General features: G+C 41.6%; 1 protein-coding gene across 4 annotated transcripts in view; it reads left to right on the forward strand.

Moving 5' to 3' along the window:
• The first annotated feature begins 1,354 nt into the window (after positions 1 to 1,354).
• Positions 1,355 to 19,628, forward strand: part of VPS13C (vacuolar protein sorting 13 homolog C) — a 93,363-nt gene continuing 75,089 nt past the window's right edge. For 2 of the 4 annotated variants that reach the window (XM_089538318.1, XM_089538320.1), the window contains exons 1-8: positions 1,355 to 1,507; positions 10,270 to 10,313; positions 10,785 to 10,827; positions 12,807 to 12,902; positions 13,059 to 13,160; positions 14,327 to 14,386; positions 16,696 to 16,761; positions 18,155 to 18,264. In XM_089538318.1, the coding sequence (XP_089394444.1) occupies positions 1,408 to 1,507; positions 10,270 to 10,313; positions 10,785 to 10,827; positions 12,807 to 12,902; positions 13,059 to 13,160; positions 14,327 to 14,386; positions 16,696 to 16,761; positions 18,155 to 18,264 (621 nt within the window). In that variant the 5' untranslated portion in view covers positions 1,355 to 1,407. The remainder of the gene's footprint in view (positions 1,508 to 10,269; positions 10,314 to 10,784; positions 10,828 to 12,806; positions 12,903 to 13,058; positions 13,161 to 14,326; positions 14,387 to 16,695; positions 16,762 to 18,154; positions 18,265 to 19,628) is intronic. The other 2 variants (XM_089538319.1, XM_089538322.1) reach the window with 1 other exon arrangement.

Genomic DNA, 19,628 nt, shown 5'->3' on the forward strand with positions numbered 1-19,628 from the left:
TACATCCTTAGTTCCTGTAATTATAAATGCCTTGCTTTCTTCTCCCTGTAATTGTTATTTAAAAGTCTAATTTGATTACAATTACAATACTGCGTCTCTCATTTCTATCCTGTTTATCATACCTGTTTATAACACACTGTTATTTTATTGTCTATTATTTTAAGTTATGTTTTATATTGTAAATTGTTTAATTGTATTTTAAGGAGGGTGGGATTGGGGGATGTGGACTGTATATTTTAATGCTGTAAGCTGCACCGATTGCGATGCGCAGAGGGATGGGATAATAATAATAATAATAATAATAATCATTATTATTATACCGTTCCACACAAATTAAACTAAATTCTTTATGCATTCCATCGTCAACTTACCAATAAAGCTAAAGAATTTAACACTGATTAAGCATCATTTACCTTTGTTTTAGCTGGGTTTGACTAGCTTTAGTTCTAGCCCTTGAATATAACCCTAAACTATCACTTGCTATAGGTGACTTTGGGTTTTTCAGTAGTTAATGAGAGTCGGGTTGAAGCTGAAGAAGTACAATAATAATAATAATAATAATAATAATTATTATTATTATTATTATTTTTAGCCCACCTCTCCCCTATGGATCAAGGCGGGTTACAATAAAAGAAATAACAATACATAGCACAATATAACAATCAATACATAACCCAACAGAATAAACAATTAGACAATAAACAATTGAATGTTACATGTTTGTTTGTTATTTATTCTATTTATGTATTTGCATGGTTTTGTTCATTGCAGGACTTATATTTTTATGTTATATGTCATTAATAAATGTATATATCTATATATACATTTTGGAATATTTGGGCATACATAATGAGATATCTTGGAGCTGACACCCAACTTGTCCAACAAGAACTTTATTTATGTTTCATATATAGAAACCTTATACAAATAGCATGAAGGTCATTTTATACACAATATTATGGTTCATGAGGTAAAAGTAGCCCTTGTAGTTTTTCGAGCCCTTCGCCCTCATGTCTCTCAATGCGTTCTGGTGCCTCGACGCACTACAAATCCCAGCATGCCACGCGAGAGAAGGAGGGAGGCGCGACGGTTTAAAAAAACATTCAGGTTCAAAAAACCTAATAGGGGAGCAATTGGCGAGAGAAGAGGCGTGGCGGGAGAAGAAAAAACCCAAGAAGCGATAGGCCCACAGGAAATGATGGGCAGGCCTCCTCAACCTATCAGAGGAGAGGAAGGCGGGAGAAGGAGTTTAAAAAAGGAGGCAGCCTGGGTCACGTGGGTGCGCGGCGGCGCGTGGCTGGGAGTGCTCTGCGCATGCGCGGCGGCTCCTGTCATTTGCAGGCGTCTTGCGAGGAAGAGGCTTCCTCGCTCGGGTTCTGCCTCTCCGCAGCCCCCTTCGCCGGCGCCATGGTTCTGGAGTCGGTGGTGGCCGACCTGCTGAACCGCTTCCTGGGCGACTATGTGGAGAACCTGAACAAGTCCCAGCTCAAGCTGGGCATCTGGGGAGGTAAGGAAGGAGGGCCACTCACCTGCCCAGGTGGGCGGAAGCGCCTGGGAGGGCCATAGGTGGCCCCGGGGAGACCCCTCTCTTTGCGGGCCTGGGGTCTGCCCAGCCCTTGGTTGAGTGTTTGAGGGGGACGAGGAGGAGGGGCTTCCTCCTGTCTAGGTAGGAAGGTCACCTACCTGGCCCAGGTGAGCCATATATGGCCCCCAGGGAGAGCTTAGCCCCCTTCCTCCCCCTTTTTTGGGGGGCTTTGGGGTCTGCCCAGCCCTTATTTGAAGAGGAGGGGGCTTCTTTCTATGTGTGTGGGGAGCTCACTTACCTGGCCCAGGTGAGGGGAAGCACCTGGGAGGGAGATGGCCCCTGGGGGAGGGTTTAGCCTCCACCTCCTCCTCCTCCTCTTCTTCTTCTTTTGAGGGTCTGGGGTCTGCCCAGCCCCTGGTTGAGTGTTCGGGAGGAGGAGGAGGGGGGGGCTTCCTTCTATGTAGGTCGGGAGCTCACTTACCTGGCCCAGGTGGGCGGAAGGGCCTGGGAGGGTAATGAATGGCTCCTGAAGGAGGGGGAGTAGGCTACTTTTGTGGGTCTGGGGTCGAAATGAATGCCCCCAGGCAGGCAGGGTTTGGCTCTCTCCCTCCTCTCCCTTTTAAGGGTCTGGGGTCTGCCCAGAGCTTGTTTGAGTGCTTGGGGGGAGGATAAGGAGGATGGGGGGACTCACCTGCCTGGGCCTGGGAGGGCAATGAATGGCCCCAGAGGAAGACTTGGGGTCACTTTGTCTTCTCCTTCCTCCCCCTTTTTGGGGTCTGGAGTCTTCTCTCCCCTCCCCACCCCTGCAGCCCCAGTTTGGGGAGGTGGGGGTGTGTGGCTGGGCTTTGGGGGTGGGTGAGGCATTTGGGCTCCCCTCCTTGCCCTTTCTTTTTTGGTGAGTCTGGGGTCTTTCCTCTAGACTCTCAGTCTAGGCCTTTCTCTGTCCAGGCCCTGTTTGGATGTTTGGGAAAGGAGGAGGTGGGGAAGAAGGGGATTTGGGGGTTGTGTGTAGTGGCTTTTCCCACCCCACCCTTTGACCAATATAGCCCCTTTTGGATGAGCATTTGGGGCTATGGGGGGTGTTGGGTCATTCGGGGTGAGGAAGGGACGCTTGCCTGTCTGGGCCCTTGAGGAAGAGTTTGGGGGCATTTTGTGCCCTTTCCTCCTCCTCTTAAAAGGCCTGGGGGGGTCTTTCCTCCCTACCTTTCCCGCTGCAGCCCCTTTTTGGGGGTGTAGCTGGGCATTTGGGTGGGAAGAGGGGCGTTGGGGCATTGGGAGGGGGCTTCCTTTTAAGTGGCAGAAGGAAAGCTCACCTGCCTGGCCCAGGTGGGCAGAAGAGCCTCTGGGGTGATGGCCCTTGAATGAGGATTTAGGGCATGTTATCCTTTTCCTTTATTAAAAGGGCCTGGGGTCTTCCCTCCCCTCGCCTTAACCAGCATCCTAGTGCAACCCCTATTTGGGGAAGTGGCCTTAGGGAGGCAGGAGCCAATGAGGGGTTGCTTGGTTATTGAATTTGTGTTCTATCTTTCTTTTACAAAGGGGGTTCAGGGTGGTTTGCAATACTTTTAAAAGGTCCAGCTCAAACATGAATCTACAGAATTTAAAGAATGAAATAGGATTATTAACAACATATAGATATAGATATATAATATGGTTAGAAACACTAACTCTTGAAGCTAACTCAGTCTCAAAGGTGCTACATGATCCCTTTGCATATTACTGATATTCCAGACTGATATACTTATGTCTCTGAATTCTTTTCAAAGTTGTTACAGCAAAAGATGACCAGACACACAAGCGTATATAAACACACACACACACATGTATACAGTGTGTAGAGCACCCTGCATGCAGTCACTCCACTGTAACTCTTGATGCTCATGTATGTATGTGTGTGTGTTTGTTTTTTACAGCTATTTTGCAAGGAAAAACACCTTTTCTTTGTTTTTAAATAAGACATGCATGATACGTTGTAATGTCTATCATCTTAGGGACAGAGATCCTCTTGGGATGGCACTTGCCAACTGAACTTTTATCAGCACCTTTATTAAATAGGCGCTGGCAGTAGGAAAAAGGAAGAGTGCATTCAGTCAAGGACCTGAGCAGAGCTGTTGAGAATGGCGTGACTTGCAGGTCTCTCATTCGTAGGACTCCCATACGTTGAAGTCAGCTTGACTGTAGTTAACAGCAGCAAATGATTCAAAAGTAATTTTTAGCACTTCAGGGGTTTAACTTAGTATTTTTACCAGCCAATTGGTAATGTACTGGAGCCCCGTTAATCTGGACGATTACCCATTTCCCAAGGAGCTGATGACTATACTCTTATAGTGCTGCTATTCTGCTTTTACTGCTCTGGCTGCCTCCTGTTGCATTCTGGGATTTGTAGTTCAAGTGAGGCCTAAGAATATAGAATTATAAATGCCTCCTCCCTAAACTGCAAACCCCAGAATGCAGCAGGAGGCCGACAGAGCAGTAAAAGTGGAATAGCAGCACTACAAATGTGTAGTGCAGTAATCGCAGTGGTTCTTTCCTTCTCCTCTATGTTTATTTATGCAGCAGTCCTCTGAGGTAAGCTAAACAGAGTGTAGTGGAGTCTGCCTCCTTGGAGGCCTTTAAATAGAGGTTGGATGGCCATCTATCGGGGATGCTTTGACTGAGATTTCCTGCATGGCAGAAAGGGGTTGGACTGGATGGCCCTTGGGGGTCTCTTCCAACTCTAGGAATCTATCAAACTGTACCACTGAACTGGGGTTACAGAAGGGCTCTGCAAACTGCCCCTAAGGGGCAACCTGCAGCCGCCTCCATCTTCGCTAGCTCGGGGCAGTGGCAACCGCACGCCGCGTCCCTGATCTGGCCTTTCCAGGGTGCTTTTTGTGGCTCCTTTTTGCGCCCTGGAAAGTGTGCGATAGCTGCGGTGCTGCGGCTTTAAGGCACTCCTTTGGCGCTGCATCATGTAAATGCAGTGCTAGAGGAGCACCATGACGCCGCGCACTGTGTGGAGCGGCACGTGGCGTCACACCGTTGTGTGGGCGGAGTCAGGGCATGCGTTGTATGTATGGCACACCCTGACTTCAACCTCAGGCTGGCCTTAATGGCTGGTCTGCACAGCTCCAGAGTGGCCCTGAATTGGGGTGGTGTTAATGTCGGTTGTGTGACGGTGACACTTCACGTTGAGTACACATAGCACTGTTGCAACGTAGCACATTTGATTGTGAAATGCTCTTGTTTAGTTCGGTAGATGAACCTAGACCTATAATGCCCCAAGCAACAGAAACTGAGTGCAGCCGGTCCTTCCAGGTACAACCCCCCCTTCTTCCCAAAAGAGCCACGTCTCCATAAACCATAACTTGTTTCCTGTTTTAAACGATCAACGTGGAGCCTTGCATTTAGGATATTTTGGCTGTCTGGTCATCTGCTTTGGAAGTCTTTTCCCACCCCATGCCACAATGATCAGGCTAGAATAATACAAATAGTGCATGACCTGTTACACCGTATTTGTAATGCTTAATCTCAAAAGGCAAACATTTATCCTGGCATCCTCGTTGCAGAAAAAGAAATAGCGACATGGTGTGTTGAATAGATCATTGATTCAGTTTTGATTTTAGATTTGTTGCTGTATCCGTTCGACACTGGCTTTTCTTGGCAAGTAGTTTGAAATATGATCTCAGGCTTATACCTAAGGGAAATTTATATTTTTAAAGTTGATCTGTAATTTAAAATCTTTTTAAAGAATGTGTTTTGTTTATCTTGCTCATATAAATTTAAAGGGCGTGGGATTGTAAGGAAATAAAACGGAGACAGATGCCTTGTGTAGGATTGCTCTGGAGTCAGTTGAATTTGAAGGGTTGAAACCAATTCTCTCAGCTGCACTTGCTTTGCGTATTGTTGTGGCTCCTCATTTTCTTCTGCCTTTCTAAGAATAATTGCTGTGGAAGGTTTCCAAAGCAGCGCATATGTGTGTGTGACTTTAAGTTTTGTGTTGACTTATGGTGACTCCATTAATTTCATAGGGTTTTGTGAAGTCGAAGGCTTTCATGGCCGGCATCCATAGTTTTTTGTGGGTTTTTTGGGTGATGTGGCCATGTCCTAGGAGAGTTTGTTCCTGACGTTTCACTAGCATCTGTGGCTGGCATCTAAGCCACAGATGCTGGCGAAACGTCAGGAATAAACTTTTCTTGAATATGACCACATCGCTCGAAAACCCCACAAAAAATCATAGGGTTTTCTTAGGCAGGGAATACGTTATTGTTGTTGTGTACCTTCAAGTCATTTCTGACACATGGTGACCGTCTGTCATAGACAAGATTTGTTCAGAGGAGTTTTTGCCAGTCCCTTCCTCTGAAGCTGAGAGAGTGAGACTTGTCTGTGGTCATCCGGCAGGTTTCCATGGCTGAGCAGTGATTTGAACCCTGATCTCTGGAGTTATAGTCCAATGGTCAAACCATTACACTACGGTGGTATACAGTGGTCCTTCCACATTTGCGGGGGTTAGGGGAGAAGGACCTCTGTGAATAAGGAAAAACCGCAAATAAAAAACACACTATTCTTTTTATCTAAGAGACCACCTCTCTAGGAATCTCCAGGTCCTCCAGTGCAACTCTATGGTCAATATCTGCCAGAAGTTGACCATAGAACCATGCTGGAGGGCCTACAAATGCCTAGAGATGTGTTTTCTTTAGGATGTCTAAGTTCTCCAGCACAACTCTATGGTCAACCTCTGGCAGAGTTGTGCTGGAGGACCAAGAGATTCCTAGAGAGAACATATTAATCAAAACCGCAAAAGTCAAATCTGCAAATGTGCAGACTGTACACTAAGGGATATGGAGAAGTAGCACAAACACTGAAGATGGAGACGCCTGGTCTTGCATACCCTTTCCGCATAAAAATGCTTGAAGATCAGGAGAATGCAGCCAATACCTTACTGGGGCATTGCTTCTACTTTTCTTGGTTAAATGGGAAAGTTAATACTTGGGGAAACACCAGAGCACTTCAGCAAGTCCAGTCAGTAATCCTTTTGTCTTAAAGTGATCCCAGCTCCTTATGTTTCAGCTTTAGCTGAGGCCATGTTTACTTTCTTGGGCTGGCCTGGAGCAAACCTTGGGCCGAAGTGGCGGAAGGAGAGGACCCGGCCTCGCTTGCTTGAGGAATCCTCTGGCTGCAGATGACTAAGAGGGATTCTTAAAGGCCCTTTTGATAGGAGAAACCCTTTGTGGATCATGTGAGTTAACAGAGCCACGGGTTGCTTCTGGGATGGTCAGATTTCAAAACTCTTGCTGCACATCAGAGGTGTGGCATTTCATGGCCAAATGGTTACCAAATGGTCTTGCTCAAAGCTTTTTGGGAGAGTCCCTAATTTTTTGATGGATTCAGATTAAAATACTACCTTTCTTTTAAAATGAATTGTTTGATCACTAGTTTTTCAGAATCCAGATTCACTAAATTGAAGAACGGAACTTATTTATTTATTTGCCACAGGCCAGAATCTAGAAATAGATAAAATGCTGAAAAATTCAGATTACTATAGAGCTGCAACCACACTGCAGAAATAATCCAGTTCAATATTGCTTTAACTGCCCCGACTCAAGTCTAGGGAATTCTGGGAACTGTAGTTTTGTGAGACATTTAGCCATCTCTATCAGAGAGCTTTGGTACAGATGGCCATCCAGTCTCTGTTTAAAGACCTCCAAAGATGGTGGACTCTCCTTCATTGGAGGTCTTCAAACAGAGGCTTGGATGGCAATTTGTTGGGAAGGCTTTGATTGTGAGTTCCTGCATGTCAGGGGGGTTGGACTGGATGACCCTTGGGATCTCTTCCAACTATGATTCTACCTCCACAAACTACAATTCCCAGGCTTCCCTAGCACTGAGCCAGGGCAGTTAAAGTGGTCTCAAACTGGATTATTTCTGCAGTGTGTTTTGGCCAATAACATACTGTGAGTATAATAATGCAGTGTAATAACACAGAAGCACTCAAATCTTACTATAAAACCATACCATAAAATGAAATACTGTATTATTGCTTTATCGGTAAACTATGGCAGGTATAGATGACTGTGTAGAAACTAGTCACTTTTGTTGTAATTTTGGGTTATCATCTGAAGGAGAGAGATTGAATCAGTCATGCCAAGGATTTTCTGTAAAAACCGAGCGATTTGAGAGCCAATGTAGTGGTTTGAAGGTAGGACTAGGGCAGTGGAGACTGAGGTTCAAATCCCCACTTAGTCAAGTCACACTCTCTCAGCCTCAGAGGAAATCAAGGGCAAAACTTCCTCTGAGCAACTTCTGCCAATACATTCCTCTGAACAAAATCCTCTCCTCTTTCAGTTGCTGTGGGTGATTCACACTTTCCAGCCACTGCATTTGGCTCCAAATTTGGAAAGGCCAAAATGTCCCTCCCATGTTTAAAGTTTTCTGTTGCCTTCCCCAGTCTTTCTTAGCTTGTTTCTCCCTCCAATTGCTCCTTTCCTGGGACTTTAATGCATCCAGTTAGGCTTTTTTAGGCAGATAAAAGCATTATCCAAAATACAGTATTGCATAATAACTTTGCCTTTAAAGCTGGGTAAATTAATCAGTAACCTTTAAATTTAACTTCTTCTTCTTTTTGGCTTCAAAAGTTGCCAGACTATTGCACAAGGACTTTGGATCATGCATTACTGGATACTGGCATCAAGTCAAATATTCTGGTAAATGAAAGCGAAAGGCATCAGCAGTGGCTTCAGTTCTGCTTTGTTTCTGCCAAGGTCCAGCAAGCACCCAAAATACTGTGAAGGTTTCATCCTTTCTGTATCTTATTTGCTGCAAAATTGGGTTTAATCTGTAAAGGGTTCACACTTTGGCTGCAACTGGATTACAAGAATCACTAGCTGGAGTTACTATGGCTCTTCTCATGGATCAATGGCCAATGATGTGTGTTTTCTGGAAAAAGTAATAATAATAATAATAATAATAACAATAATTTATTTATATCCTGCTTTTCTGTTGACGAACAATCAAAGCGGCTTACGTCTAAAAATCAATTCAATATACAGTGCATTGTGCATATAATATCCCATCCCCCATAAAAAAGAATTAAACACATTGCAATTAAAACTAGTCTTTTAAAATAAACGATAACAAAATAATCAAAATGGGTTGAGTGATAGATAGTAGAACTAGAAACTTTTCTGGTGCTCTGAATGATCTTATCTGATTTAGCAGGATTGTTTTAAATGTTATATTCAATCACATTCAAAGCTTTATGTGGAAATTATTCCACTGAAATAGTTATACAAATTTAAAGAGAATAACCTATACAGTTTAGTGCATCTTTCTTTATTGTAGTCATAGACTATTGCAAATAACCAATACATCCTGACATTTATCCAAAAGTGGCTAGACTTGAAAGAACACTATTTATTAGGATAAATACCTAAACAAAGAAAGCCAGTGTGGTGTAATGGTTTGAGCATTGGACTATGACTCTAGAAGAACAGGGATTGGATCGCCACTCAGCCATGAAAACCCAATGGGTTACTTTGGGCAAGTCACACACTCTCAACCTCAGAGAATGGCAATGGCAAACCCCCTCTGAACAAATCCTCCTGACAAAACCTCGTGGCAGGGTCAGCAGAAGTTGGAAATGACTTGAAGGCGCACAACAACAACAAAACCCAAAGAGATCTGCATCTGGTATATCGATAATTTAATTTGCTTTTGCTGAGATATGACTGTGGTATCTCAGCTTCGTTCCCTTACTTTCTGCACTCCTTACAAGTTCCATTTCAAACTGAGAAGTAGAATCTGATTTGGTATAACTACTAGAAGCTTTTCTTTCACAAAAGGATGGATGTGAGTCTGTGACTCCAGGCAACTTATTCCATTTTGTCTTAAACTTGTGACTGAGGTTTTGTGAAACGAACAAGCTTGGCGGTGCATTCATTTGTGGGTCTGCTCCTCTGACCATGAGTGTTTTTCAGTACTTGTCTCCTTAAGAGATGTAACTAGAGGTTTGTATCTTAATGCTTAACCCATCACTTTCTCTCTCTCGTTCTCTCTCTGGTGTGGAAAGTTTTCCACGGTAAAATATGGCAATGGAAAATGATCCATTCTGCTTCGCTTATCAATGACACACTTACCATTTCTTTGCTGATGGCATCTTTGGAAATCTGGATATGCTCTCTTGCTGTTTTATTGAGGTTTTCAACATTGAAAAAGCCCTAAATTCCATTAAATTGGACTTGACCTCCTGTTTCATAGTTCTCGAGTAGAGCAAGCAGGACTTGCAAAATAATATTGCAAAATGGAGTGTCCCAGTTCAGTGCTCTGCTTTGGAACCTTCCATACCCTGATGAGTTTTTGGTCGTCTCTTGTTCCGTCAATAGCCATTTCATGGCATAGAGAAATCTTGGAGCATCTTTGAGACTAACTGAAAGAAAAATTGGCAGAATGAACTTTCCTAGACTTCAGTCTACTTCTTCTTCCATATGCAGTTGAGCATATTTTGACATTGCTGGATTGGGTTTTGCTTTTGCAGTGGAGCAGTAGTGTTTTCCTCTCATATTATTTTTCCTCTGGGGTGTTTTATTTTTTGTACTTCTGGTAGACTGTTGGGACTGTTGATTCCAGCCTCTAACATGTGAAAATGGTGATATTTTGGCCTCCAAACTGAATTGCTGGACAATTGAATTGAAATCAGTATTGTGACTCCGTGTGATAATTCACAAGCATCAGAGACTTCCGATAACAGAATTCTTATTCCTTTACAGGTAACGTGGCCCTTGAAAACTTACTCATCAAAGACAATGCACTGGTAAGCAATCTGTCATCAGGAAATCGATCTGGGAGGGAGAGGGTTAAATGTTCTGGTTCTCCCAAAATGAATTCCAAAAGCACTTTTGCCCCACTCTTTCTTACAGATCTATAGGTGCTTTTAAACTTTAAAACAGTGTTTTTGGAGATCTGGTCAGGAGCGTCCTACATCGCTCTACTCTCCCAGAATATCAGTTAAACACCTACCTTCCATACTAATGTAATTTATGGCCTGGATTGATAGTTAATTACTTTTTTCCCTCTGTTTAGGGTTAAAAACTGCATATCTTCGGAGTGCATACAATTTACTTGAAGGTGTGACATCGTCTTACGAGTTTCTGAATGCTCATTTGCCTCTAAGAGTCTCCTAAACCAACCAACCTTAAAACAATTGCTTTTAAGTATACAGAAAAACAATTAGTGTTTCACATCTTTTTGGTGTATCATGAGTGTATCTTCCTCTTCTTCCTAGAGCGAATTGGATGTACCTTTCCGTGTAAAGGCTGGGCAAATAGGTAAGTTTCCTGTTCCAAGTTGTGTTTCTATTTAGAGGTAATGAAAAGTGGGGGAAAAGAAGAATTGTTTGGCAGTTTGGTAAATTTACATTGGATAAAAAGGCTTTCAAAGTATTTTTCAAGGAAATTATACCACATACACAACATAGTCAGTTGGGCAGTTTATAGACAGAGGACAGTATTCCGTATCAGCTACTTAGTCAACTAAGGACCAAAACACACTGTGGAAATAATCCAGTTTGAGACCGCTTTAAGTGCCCTGGTGTAATGCTAGCAAATTCTGGAAACTAATTTGTGAGACATTAAGACTTCTCTTTCAGAGAGCTCTGGTGCCACAATAAACTACAATTCCCAGGGTTCCCTAGCACTGAGCCAGGGCAGTTAAAGCGGTCTCAAGATAGATTATTTCTGCGGTGTGTTCTGGACCTTAGTAGCCTTTCCTGGCTCCACCTGCTCCACCAAACTTGACAGAAATGCCATTTACCCATACTCTGATCCCTGGCAGAATGTACCTCCTTCTCCCCATCTAACTGATGCCTAATAAATAAGATCTGCGTGTGGGAGTTACATTCGTGGCTCTAGTGTCATGGTCATGATTAAGTAGTGATGGTGAATACAGAAGAGTTACCTAGATTTACTTATCCCTGTTCCGTATTCACGGTTGCTACTTGGTCATGTTTGTGATACTATTGCTGTGATTGCAACTCTTCCCCAAACCTACTTTAGTAGACTTCAACTGCATGGGGAGAAGAAAGTCCATTGTGCTCTTGGCTGGTGAACTACCTTTCTGTCAGATTTGGGGAAGGGGTCAGTCTGGAAGAGGTGAATTAGTTGAGTAAAACTCAGTAGCTGAGTTTGTAGGATCTTTCCCAGGAAAAGCTGTTGGAATGTATCCAGCCAGAGAGATTATAGACAGGAAAACACTTCCTTGACGTTTTGTTTCAGTGTTTCTGCTTGATAACAATAAAACATTTACCTTTCTTTCCTTCTGTTCTCCATTTTTGTAACCACCAGTGTTTGCCCATGACCTAGATCTGCAAGTGTTTTGGGGTTTATTGGGATTTTCTTCTGTCTATTCTACAAGAATGAAGTCCAGGTCTGAACAGAGGGTGGGGCTGCAGTAAGAACAAACCCATTAAATTCCAACTGATACTCTTCAGTAAATACTCGTAAAAGATTTAATCACTTAGTAAACAACTGCAGTGGAATCTGGGATTTCAGGCTCAAAATCTAGGAAACTTGCAGTACAAAGTGTTAATAGTATTTGGCTTGATCTCCGGTTAGATTTTACTGCTTATCAGATCATTGAAAAGAGCAGTGCACAATTAATACATTGCTCTCTGCTTTGGCTGTATTCTTTGAATTCATGTATTTGAATGGCTTCATAAGGCAAGTACCGTAGTTGGCTCTGAGAAAACATGGGAGCTTCTGCGTTGTGTACTATGGGTGTGTACTCTGGGTGTAGTGAGAGAAGGACAAGACTGGAATACCATGCCAAGATGCGTGCTTCATGCTGAATACAGTTTTATGTTAGTTTTATACAGGCAGGTGCTTTTCCTAGCTAAAAGTGAAATGGACAGATTCTGGACAGTTTGGTACTTTTGATAAAATGGCTGTCGCTTTGCATTCCCTCCCGATTTAAACTTCCATTCCACCAAATCCATCATTTTGTGTGTGTGGGGGAGGGTGACCAAAAATAACATGGTTTCCAGTGTACTGTGTGCTTTACTTTTTAGCTTAATCTATTTTGTTTGGTAGAATACCAGATTTAGGGTCATTAGAGTTTGTCTTCCCATAAAGGAACCTTAGTGGCACAATAGTACTGCAACCACAAGGTTGTGAGTTCGATCCAGTCAGGACTCCAAGGTTGACTCAGCTTTCCACCCTTTTGTAGACTGGTAAAATGATACAGTCTCTGTTCATTCATTATATTTGAGTGTAACAAAATTAACTCTAAATATAAAATACTTTATTCTTAGATAAGCTTACTCTGAAGATACCTTGGAAGAATTTATATGGCGAAGCAGTAGTTGCAACTCTAGAAGGCCTATATCTCCTTGTTGTCCCAGGGGCAAGTAAGTGACTGATGGGAGAGCTGCATTGGTCCATGGGATTGATGGGCAATTAAAACAGTAATTAAAGCTTTAATTTTAATACATTTCTTTGAGCCTTGGGGAGCTGAGTTTCCTGTTTGAACTAAAACGTTAATTTCATAACACTTTGTCTTCTAGGCATTAAATATGATGCAGAAAAAGAAGAAAAGTATCTGCAGGACAGTAAGCAAAAGGAGCTGGCAAGAATCGAAGAAGCCTTACACAAAGCGGCAGCAAAGGGTAATATACAGTTTCTCTCAGGGGTTCTAAGAGAGTGTACCTAAAGAACTCCAGAGTTTCATCTTAAGAACTGCTGCTGAAACCAGGCCAAGGCTGTAAAGTCCCAGATATGAGCTGCTTGGTTCTTCATCAAGCTGATTCTAGAAGCTGGAATTTGAAATAATTTGTTCAGGTTTTTAAAAAGTCAACATTGATCTTGGCACTGTATGTTGGTAGTTCAGGTTCTTATTTCTGTCCTTAATTTGGCTTCATGGAATCCTCTTCTGTTGTGCTTTTCTTTTTAAAGAGTCATATATAGCGTTGTGCTGCTGAGCGCTTGTGATGTCCCATATATTTGCTTCGTATATTAATGCAGCAGAATTCTGCTGTCATGAAAATTGTAGCTAGTAGTAACATGAGGCAGGACCTTCTTGGCTGTGGCACTCCAGAGAGGTTTTGTATGGATCCTTCATAGTTTTTATTAGGGCAGTTCAGGCATCTTATATTTCACCACGCTTTTAACATGCTTTAACTGTTTGTTGACTTTAGCTATATCTTTACTTTGTTTTTGTAGTGGTTTTACTACAGTATTTTTCAGTTGTAGTAAGACTATGCACTGCCTTGCATCCAAAAAGTGATATATAAATGATTTTATGCCTGTTTATTTGTGTGTGTGTGCAGATACACCTCCCCACCACAGTGTATGTCAACATTTGTACTGCAGGAGCGGAAAAAGACCATTGGACCTTTTCAGCCAGCATTCTTTTTCTAATACCACTCTACACACAAATGTCCGCATTTCAGATTTTGTTTATCTGGAAGAAGGTGATACTTGCCTTTTTGCTGGGCTGGAAGGGATAATAACAGCTGATTTAAGACCCTTATTAATAAATGCTCCATCAAAGCACAGTACTTACATTTGTACTTGTTACTTATAGTTTATCTTCCAGTGAGACAGCTGAAAACTAAAAGGCTGTATTGTGTGAGGTTCACACTGTAGATTGTAATCCAGCAATGGCTGTGAAAGAAGTCACTGGTGAAGGTTCAACAGTCTTTTTACGTACTTTGGAAAATAGTTCTCTCTCTTCAAGTACTGCAAAATCTGTGTTGGTGGTTCAGATTGGAAAGTCGATTCTGTTCTTTAAAATGTAATATGCTTTCTAATTACTGCTGTCATGTGGATGAAGGAGCCCATTCTGATTTCATTTATGGCTTGGAGAACATTGTGTACAAGGAAGGCAAATCTGGTGGGTATGCATGCTTAACACCTACATTAAAGGAGGCTTCAGGTGGGAGACTGTTGGTCTATAGGTTACCAGATAATTCTAATAGTTGGGGGTTATATGGATTTTTAATAAGCCAGAGCTGTATGGATGTCCAACCATTCCCTGAGCTTTGGAGAATTAAGACTCTCAGAGGCTTCCAGGAGAGGTGGTCATTTTGTTTCTGTTGATTTCCCTTCCCTGTCAAGTAATGTCCAAGGAAGAAGCTGAAAAAGAGCGCATTGGATGTTTGTGACCTCTCAGTACTGCTGATGCAGCTTTAGAAATTCTTCATCCAAGGCCCCTTCCTCCTGTTAAAATGCCATGGCATTAGTGTAGTGCAAATCGGTCTGTTCGCTTTTGAAAAGGAATCACCTTTTTGGTTAAAGTGTTCAGATTCCCTCGGCAGAAAGTCAGCTGCCTCTGTGTGCTCAGGGGCTCTGCATTCCCCTCTTGCCCAGAGCACTAATAGTAGCAGTAGTATTTATTTATAGACTGCCTCTCCCTATGGATCAAGGTGGGTTACAGTAAAAAATAAAATTACAAAACAGAACATAACCACCCTTTATACAATCCCCTAATCCTCTACCAACATAAAAATAATAGCAATCCATTACCAATTATCTCATTAAAATAATTACAATAGTTATAAAACAGTTAAAAATGTATGCCGGCTGGCACTTCTCCCAAACCGTACCTGAGCTAGTTAGATAGCCACGGTTCCCGTTTTGCTCATGGGAAAGCTTTTTTAAAAAGAGCTTTTTCTTGTTCTAGCATTTGTAAGCTGTCTTGGGTCCCCGGCTGAAAAAAGGCAGGACTAAGTAAATAAGTCAACATTTGCCATTTTTTGAATCTAGCTCCTGAGGAGTTCGTGAGTCATCGGTACCAAGTCCGGCTCAAAAAGACCCTTCTCAAGGCTGGGTAAAACCCATGCAATTGGAGTAAGCTGGCCTTTTTTGTGAGCATATCTAGGGAGCCCCGGTGTGGCAGCTCTTGAATCTGTTTTCTATAGGCTGAGGATTTCCCCTTTCATTTAATGTTGGCAGAGAGAAAGGAATAGGAGGAAGGGAAGCACAAGGTTGAAGGACAGAGGAAGGAGAATGAAATAGAGTAGGAAGGTTAAGGAAAGGTAGTGGAGGGATATGGAAGGAAATGATAAGAATGAGTCACTTTGATGAATGAAAGTATGAGGGATGAGAGGGAGAATAGAGAGGAGAAGGGGGTAAAGGGGTAAGGATGCTGTTAGGATACGTATTGGGATTTACTTAGATTTGATATATGTGTAGTAGAACTGGAGAAGGCAATAATTGGATTTTATGGATAAGACAGAGAGAGGAAGGAGAGTTTATTGTTATTATTAAGTATATAAGTAATAGGGTAGTTAGTATAATTGTATGTAACTAGTTGTTAGTAGACTGTTTCTTTCTGTGTGTTTTGATTAACTGATGAAGTTGATTGTTTGTATTTTTCATTGTATTGTCTTGTCTTTTTTAAATTAATGTGTGTGTGTGTGTATATATATATATAGGCTCAGAGGAGAGCAGAGCACCTCTTTGCCAGGGGTCTGTTTTAAGGACTGTGCTCCTGTTCCCACAGTGGATTTTCACTATTTAGTGACAATGCAGGAATTATACTAAAACTCAAATCTTTTAAATTACGGAAGGTATGGTGGAGGAAGGATTATTGACAGAGCACTGTCTAAATTATGTCTCTTACCAGGGTTGGACGCTGTACTACTGTTGCTTCTGCCAGAACTGGCGATCCCCCTTTCCCTCAATATTTCCTCTTGGGCTAAATGGTCCAATACTGCAGTCACTGAATATCCATATTCTGTTGGAGCTTGACTTTGATCTAGGATAGTGTTATGTTGTACAGTAACTTAAGAGAACTTTACTGGAAAATGTGTCTTGAGAACTAATGTGGTAGCCTAAATCCAGTTTCTTTCCCCAACTGTTGAGGCCAGTGGTGAGCCAATGTTTAGCTAAATCCCACTGATTCAATGGGTACTACTCTAGTTCGGACTACCAGTTGAATGTGTACCAGCATTGTTGAGTCATAATTATTTGTCTGATATACATTTATTTGGGGAAAACACCCACGTAACATATTAAATAATGCAATGATTTTTTTATTGGAGGTGAATAAAAGAATTACATCAGCATTTTGGGTAAGAGGTGAGAGCTCACTTTCCTCTGTGAACGTCTTATTTTGTCTTCCTTTACTCTTGTTGCTTGCTTTGACACTTGCCTAACTTTAATTTATCCTTTTCCCATTAAATTGCTTGCATTGAGAAGGACGTAAGTCTAAAAAGGCTAAAAAGCATTTTAGGAAACCATTTAAAGTCCATGATCTCTCAAAAGGTGGGTAAAATCAGCATAGTGTGTTGAGCATTTTGTGTGTGGCTCTTACTGTTATACAAGAGACTTGCAGTGATATGCACAATTTTGTTTATACTGGGAGTAAGTTAATGAGAAATTTGACTCCAGCAGATCAAACCTGGGATGGATTTAAGTTGGCTCTACACATACCTATATGTATGTTGTTCCAGTCCTGTGTGAAAGATTTCATGGTAAAGACATTTGTCATGTTCTTTAGGTCTTCTTCTAGGTATCTGATAAAATCTATTCTTTACTTGCCAGCCTCAAAAATATATTGTCGCTCAATCAGTTTGATTCTCTTCCTCAGCGCACAGCCAATAATGTATGTTCTTGACTTGCTTGCATTTCCATTCTTTTTATCTGTTGCTTTAATACTCTTTAAAAACATTTGATTGTTTTGGTAGTTATTATTGTTAGTTGCCTTAAAGTATTTGCTAATGTTCTAAACATAAACTGTGATTTAGTAATTCACGCATGACTCTCCAGCTTGGGTGCTCCCTTCATTTTCTCTGATGCAGCTATACTCAAGATTTGAAACTTCTCTTTTCAACTAACTGCGGCTTAGTGTTGCATCTAAACTTGGAAAACTGGGCTTAATCATAACCTGAATTTAAGAAAACCAGCCAACTTCGTAAACCATGCGCTTGGATGTAATGTTAAACTGCGGCTAGCTGAAAGCAGAGCAAATGTTGTCTGATCTCATTACTGTGAAATGGAAGGAGGAAAGGGATAAACATAAGACTATGGTTGGTTCCTTAATACCAAATTATAGCTCTGAATTTTGTATAAAAATGGGCTGGCCTTGTCTCGTTTCTAGTGGCCCATGTTCATGCACATACATGGCATATGAAAGTGGTTGCTAAATGCTCATTAGATTGTTACCAGAAATGCGTTCTGAATACACTTAATTGTGGGAATGTAACCGGTTTTCTATGCTATATCCCTTTAACAGGGTGGGAATTGTACAGCCTTCCTCTTCTTCGACTGCAATATCCAGCATTCCTCCCATTGTAGTCTAGAGCTGCTGGGAGTTTCTGAACTTCTAAAGGGCCATACAATTTCTTCTCCTGCATTAATAAATGAAAACATTTATCCACAAATGCTTTGCTGTGATTTAACGACTTTGCTGAATTTTCCTGTCGTTGTCTTTTTTTTCTGCTCTGGGGAAATAAATGGGCTGTAGGCCATTTGGAGAACATGAAATCGAAAAAGACAAATATCTATATTTACCACCTTTATAACCAGGATCATAAAATTAAAGTGGATATTAAATGTAGCTCTACTAAATGGTGTTTAATGCGATAGTCTGAATACCAAATTGAACCTCAGAAATATGGCCTTGTGGCAGAAGCTCACTTACGGAATTGTTTTCTAGATAAACCAAAGGAAGAGAAGAAAGATACTTTCTTGGAAAAGCTGGCAACGCAAGTTATCAAAAATGTTCAGGTCAAAATCACAAGCATCCACATCAAGTACGAGGACGATGTGAGTAGTTTCCAAACTCTTCAGAATCTAAAAGTATGTTCTGGAATCCCAGACTAGAGCATAGCTTTTCATAAGGCAATAAAGCTTGCATTTAATGGTCTTCAGTACGGGAAATGTGGCAAGAACTCCTTTAAAAACATGTCAAGTCACATTTTTCTGGGCACAGTTGATAAAATTTGCACAAAACCTCAGCTGTGCCAGATGCTAATCTATAGCCAGTGAACATACTGTGCTATTTCTGTGCCTTCTGTGTAGCTTCTAGTAATACATAGAAAGTGGAAATTCTTGATGGTGATCTAAACAAATCATAATCTTGTACTGAGTCTAAGTTGAGTCACCAGATCCAAAGCTTGCAAAATTTCAGATGTTCCACAGTCCAGTTCCACATCTAGTTATGTGTGGGAACATTTCGGTTGCATTTCAGATGTATATATTAATATCTGGAATGTAATTTTAAAAATCTTGTCAGTGTTCAGAGCTGCTAGTATCAGATGGTGCTTCTATAAAAAAACACACATTCATTTCCCATAAAATGACTAAGGCCTGTTACAGACTGCCAAAATAAAGCTGCTTCGGGTCTCTTTGGAGGTATGCTATTTAAATTATGCATGGGTCCTAAGAGTCCGGAGGTTGCGCCAAAGCCAAACTCCAGTCCTAAGCACTGGAGTGCAGCTTTGGTGCAGCTTCCAGATTCTTAGGGTGCATGCATCATTTAAACAGCATACCTCCAAAGAGACCCGAAGCAGCTTTATTTTGGCAGTCTGAGCACAGATGCTAAAGACAAAGAAGGAGGGAAATTCCAAGAACAAGCACCCAGCAATCCTTATGGATGCTTGCCCTTGTGTAATGCCCAGTTGGAAAAGTAGGCACACAATGCTGCTTTTAGGAGGGAAAAAAGAGGAAACAAGGATTTGAGGAATAAAATATAGGCTGTATCTATTCTACAGAATTAATGCAGTTTGGCACTGTTTTAATTGCCATGGCTCATTGCTATGGAATTTGGCGATTTGTAGTTTTGTGAGATCCCAAGATTCCATAGGAAGGAGCTATGGCAGGTAAAACTTTGTCAAACTGCATTGATTCTCTTGTATTCTGTTGTTTATTCCTTGAAATTCTTATAAGTAATCTCTCTCCCGCTCCCATCTTGTAAGAGTAGAATTGTGTGCATATTTACCATATTGATGGTAGCCTCAAAGAATCTGAAGGCACAAAGTCATGGAATACTTTGGGCTTCAGTATGTTTGCAAGCACTTGCCTCAAGTACTTTTCTGTTAAACCTGAATATAAGGCTGTCAAGAGACAGGAATTGTGTGAAGATGTTTAAGATGTAAAGGTGTTTAATATTACACACAATATTTTCTCTT

The sequence above is a fragment of the Sceloporus occidentalis genome, unplaced genomic scaffold (assembly GCF_023333645.1).
Source record: "Sceloporus occidentalis isolate IW3139 unplaced genomic scaffold, rSceOcc1.0.p SCAF_9, whole genome shotgun sequence".
Lineage (NCBI taxonomy): Eukaryota > Metazoa > Chordata > Lepidosauria > Squamata > Phrynosomatidae > Sceloporus > Sceloporus occidentalis.